At 45.2% G+C, this 5,000-nt stretch overlaps 1 protein-coding gene across 4 annotated transcripts in view; it reads right to left on the bottom strand.

Moving 5' to 3' along the window:
- Positions 1–1,555, bottom strand: part of lactb2 (lactamase, beta 2) — a 6,793-nt gene extending 5,238 nt beyond the window's left edge. For all 4 annotated transcript variants that reach the window (XM_030775367.1, XM_030775365.1, XM_030775368.1 and 1 more), the window contains exons 1-3: positions 1,343–1,555; positions 1,003–1,166; positions 619–739 (exon numbers count right to left, since the gene is read on the bottom strand). In XM_030775367.1, coding sequence (XP_030631227.1) covers positions 619–739; positions 1,003–1,166; positions 1,343–1,464 — 407 coding nt within the window. In that variant the 5' untranslated portion in view covers positions 1,465–1,555. The remainder of the gene's footprint in view (positions 1–618; positions 740–1,002; positions 1,167–1,342) is intronic.
- Positions 1,556–5,000: the final 3,445 nt, after the last annotated feature.

Here is a 5,000-nt window from a genome sequence, read left to right as displayed (position 1 = left end):
ACTTTAGTGTGAAAGTAAACAGTGTCATACTTTAGTGTGACAGTAAACAGTGTCATACTTTAGTGTGAAAGTAAACAGTGTCATACTTTAGTGTGAAAGTAAACAGTGTCATACTTTAGTGTGAAAGTAAACAGTGTCATACTTCAGTGTGAAAGTAAACAGTGTCATACTTTAGTGTGACAGTAAACAGTGTCATACTTTAGTGTGACAGTAAACAGTGTCATACTTTAGTGTGAAAGTAAACAGTGTCATACTTTAGTGTGACAGTAAACAGTGTCATACTTTAGTGTGACAGTAAACAGTGTCATACTTTAGTGTGAAAGTAAACAGTGTCATACTTTAGTGTGAAAGTAAACAGTGTCATACTTTAGTGTGAAAGTAAACAGTGTCATACTTCAGTGTGAAAGTAAACAGTGTCATACTTTAGTGTGACAGTAAACAGTGTCATACTTCAGTGTGAAAGTAAACAGTGTCATACTTTAGTGTGACAGTAAACAGTGTCATACTTTAGTGTGACAGTAAACAGTGTCATACTTTAGTGTGACAGTAAACAGTGTCATACTTTAGTGTGAAAGTAAACAGTGTCATACTTTAGTGTGACAGTAAACAGTGTCATACTTTAATGTGGCTCCTTCTGCTCTGATGATGTCACCATCTCTCAGGTATGTGTACTTCTTTTTCTCCTCCCCAATCCCCTCCTCCCTCGGAGGAGAACGAGGAAGTTTACTTACAGGCAGCTCTGAGACAAAAACACACACACACAGACACACATACACATATAGACACAGACACGCACAGATACATACACACATACACACACACACACACACACACACACACACACACACACACACACAGATGTCTGCAATCAGCACAGTGAAGTGAATTACTCACAAATAGTTAAACTGGCAAAGCACACGCACTACTGTTTCTCACACGGACTTAAAATAATACTTTACTGACTGAAAGTTCAGCTCCAGGGTGGTGTTTTACACCACTCACCTCCTGTTATGTTTTTCCAGATGTCTGGTACTCCTCCGGTGTGGTCGTGATGCCAGTGTGTGACGATAATCTCCTGTATGGTCGTGTTGAACTGGCTTAACGCCTGTTTTAGATTACTAATGTACTCCGGCACCGACGGCTCGCCTGTGTCAATCAACACTCGACTGACAGCGTGGGAAAGACCGGAATTAGACATTCATTTACCACAACTCTGCACTGTTACGCAAACATGCATGTATGAATCGAATACAACGAATGTAACTCGATCAGGCTAGATGTACATGGGTGTCACGGTCATGTCTATACATTGCTGATAAGCTACAGGTCAAAGTTCGCGTACCTTCTGCCCGTTCCGACTAAGTATGTGTTCGTCCCCTGCAAAGTCATCGGGCCGGGATTGCAGCCCAATATCCGCACAACTCTGGATGATAACTGCTCAATACGGGGAATTACGGAAGACATTTTGTCTCAGATTAATTTCAGAGACGGTGAATTACTAGCCTGTGTAGCACAGCCTCTTCATATGCGCCTACAGCTTCGAGCACAGTGTAGCAGCGTTGCAGGTAAAAGGTCTCGCTTCCTGTCAAACGTTGTGCATGGATTTCAAAGTAAAAGTTACTTCCGGTTGTAGAAATTACATAGTAAAATAATTTTACATCGTTCCATTTTTTCTCAGGAAATAATTGGGGTCGGGGGCGAATTTACATCGCCGTAAAGATCACGTTTTAACTCATGAGGTATCTGAGGTTTTCACACCGTAGAGTCGAGCGGTACCACCTGTGGCCACGGGGTGAGGACAAAACCCAACAGAAGGCTAGCCAAACACCGCCAGGCACGTCTGTTCATCAGGGGTGTATTGCAGAAAGCGAGTTAAGTGAAAACTCTGAGTTAGTCAACTCAGATCAAATAGTAAACTATCTAGTACAAGATCCCTATGGCTTTGTTTTCCTAGGAGAATGAAACCAGGGGGCTCTTCTATTAGGAGGTTTACTCTTTATTCTGAGTTTTCACTAAACCTGCGTTCTGGAATACCCCCCAGCACTTCCTTTGAACAAAAACAATGCTTTACTTTTCATGTTACTGCTGCAAGTGTGAGATACCTTCTCAAAATAGCTTGTGTTTGTTTGGACTTGATGAGGAACTCTAATGTAAGTAGGTTTCAACAAGACTTCAGTTTTCAGTCAAGTCTCAGTAAGTTTAGCAGCCAGAAGTTAAAATTCTGAATCTTTTATTCGGAAAAAACTTATTTGATACAATTTTAATCTGGGGGAGGCATGTTGTAGGTCGAGGTGTTCTGTTCTTGTCACTGTGTCTGTGTGTGTGTCTGTGTCTGTATGTGTCTGTGACTGTGTGTGTGTCTGTGACTGTGTCTGTGACTGTGTCTGTGTGTGTCTGTGTCTGTGACTGTGTGTGTGTCTGTGACTGTGTGCGTGTCTGTGTCTGTGACTGTATGTGTGTGTCTGTGACTGTGTGTGTGTGTCTGTGACTGTGTGTGTGTTTGTGACTGTGTGTGTCTGTGTCTGTGTGTCTGAGTGTTTTCAGGGAGTCTGCACTGTTCTCTAGCAATCCAATAAGAGTTATTTTGACATTATTCCTAATTGAACAGGAGATTGATGTGGGATAGGATTTATGTTAGAGTAGGTTAACATGTCCCACCCTCTGTCTGTCTGTCTGTCTGTTTCTCTCATGGTCTGTCCTGTAGATGAGAGAATAAAGAGAGTGATAAAGACAGGGAGAGAGACTGAGTCAGATTCAGAGTGGGCCCACTTTAATCTCAGCCACAGAGACACACAGATTAGTGTGACAGAAGAGATGAGAGGAACATAGTCTTCACTGAATTTTACATATCAAGCATCAATAAATATTTCCAGTCTGGTATGCCATGATATCTGTTACAGAAACGTGACATATGACCTTTGTAATCTCCACACCCTGCTGATTCAGACAGACAGACTGGGGATTCAGACACACCAGTGATTCAGACAGACTGGGGATTCAGGCAGACTGGGGATTCAGACATACTGGGATTCAGACAGACTGGGGATTCAGACACACCAGTGATTCAGACAGACTGGGGATTCAGACAGACTGGGGATTCAGACAGACCGGGGATTCAGACACACCAGTGATTCAGACAGACTGGGGATTCAGACAGACTGGGGATTCAGACAGACAGGGGATTCAGACAGACTGGGGATTCAGACAGACTGGAGATTCAGACACACCGGTGATTCAGACAGACTGGGGATTCAGACAGACTGGTGATTCAGACAGACTGGGGATTCAGACAGACTGGGGATTCAGACAGACTGGAGATTCAGACACACCGGTGATTCAGACAGACTGGGGATTCAGACAGACTGGGGATTCAGACAGACTGGGATTCAGACAGACTGGGGATTCAGACAGACTGGGGATTCAGACAGACTGGAGATTCAGACTGGTGCATTAGCTCCCTCCTCATGGCACAGGAACACTGCACTGCTCCCACCGTCCAGAATGTGAAAGAATGACTGGCTTCACACACGCCAGAGGAAGTGTGTGTCTACCTCACTCACACACACCAGAGGAAGTGTGTGTCTACCTCACTCACACACACCAGAGGAAGTGTGTGTCTACCTCACTCACACACACCAGAGGAAGTGTGTGTCTACCTCACTCACACACGCCAGAGAAAGTGTATGTCTACCTCACTCACACACGCCAGAGAAAGTGTGTGTCTACCTCACTCACACACGCCAGAGGAAGTGTGTGTCTACCTCACTCACACACGCCAGAGAAAGTGTGTGTCTACCTCACTCACACACGCCAGAGAAAGTGTGTGTCTACCTCACTCACACACGCCAGAGAAAGTGTGTGTCTACCTCACTCACACACACCAGAGGAAGTGTGTGTCTACCTCACTCACACACACCAGAGGAAGTGTGTGTCTACCTAACTCACACACGCCAGAGGAAGTGTGTGTCTACCTTACTCACACACACCAGAGGAAGTGTGTGTCTACCTCACTCACACACGCCAGAGAAAGTGTGTGTCTACCTCACTCACACACACCAGAGGAAGTGTGTGTCTACCTCACTCACACACGCCAGAGAAAGTGTGTGTCTACCTCACTCACACACGCCAGAGGAAGTGTGTGTCTACCTCACTCACACACACCAGAGGAAGTGTGTGTCTACCTCACTCACACACGCCAGAGGAAGTGTGTGTCTACCTCACTCACACACGCCAGAGAAAGTGTGTGTCTACCTCACTCACACACGCCAGAGAAAGTGTATGTCTACCTCACTCACACACGCCAGAGAAAGTGTATGTCTACCTCACTCATGCCAGAGGAAGTGTGTGTCTACCTCACTCACACACGCCAGAGAAAGTGTATGAATAACCTCACTCACACACGCCAGAGAAAGTGTATGTCTACCTCACTCACACACACCAGAGAAACCTGTGGTCATGTAAAGCCCTCTGAGACTGTAAACAGTGATATTGGGCTTTAAATAAACTTGTGTCTGCCTGACTACCACACATTGTGCATCTAGCTAACTCACACACCCTTTGTGCGTCTCCCTCACTAACACACATTGTGCGTGTGAAATTAAACTGAACACATTGGGAGTCGAAATGGAAGTCAAATGGACTGACCTGAGCTGCCCTGACCTCACCTGGGTCAGAGAACCAGGTGTTGCATGATGGCTAGGACAGTGTGAACGCAGACAGTAGCCCAGGATTAGTTTTGAGGGCTAAAACATGATTCTCTCTCTGACCTGGGCCTTCATCTTTCTTACAGGCCTGGGAGAGGATGGAAAATCCATTCTGAATGCTGGAGTGTGATGTGTAAGACATCCCAGTAGTTAAGGAGCAGTGGGGTGAGGAAGTGTCTGTTTAGTTTTGTATGGCTCCACAGGTGCACAGGGCATGAGCTGGTTAAAATATGGATTAAAATGTGCTTGTTTTCAGAGGGCCCACAGTGCAACTAATCTGTCTGTGGCTTTCTGCAA

This window comes from Chanos chanos, chromosome 5 (genome assembly GCF_902362185.1).
Source record: "Chanos chanos chromosome 5, fChaCha1.1, whole genome shotgun sequence".
NCBI classification, from domain to species: Eukaryota; Metazoa; Chordata; class Actinopteri; order Gonorynchiformes; family Chanidae; genus Chanos; species Chanos chanos.
This window is presented reverse-complemented; position numbering and strand designations above follow the sequence as displayed.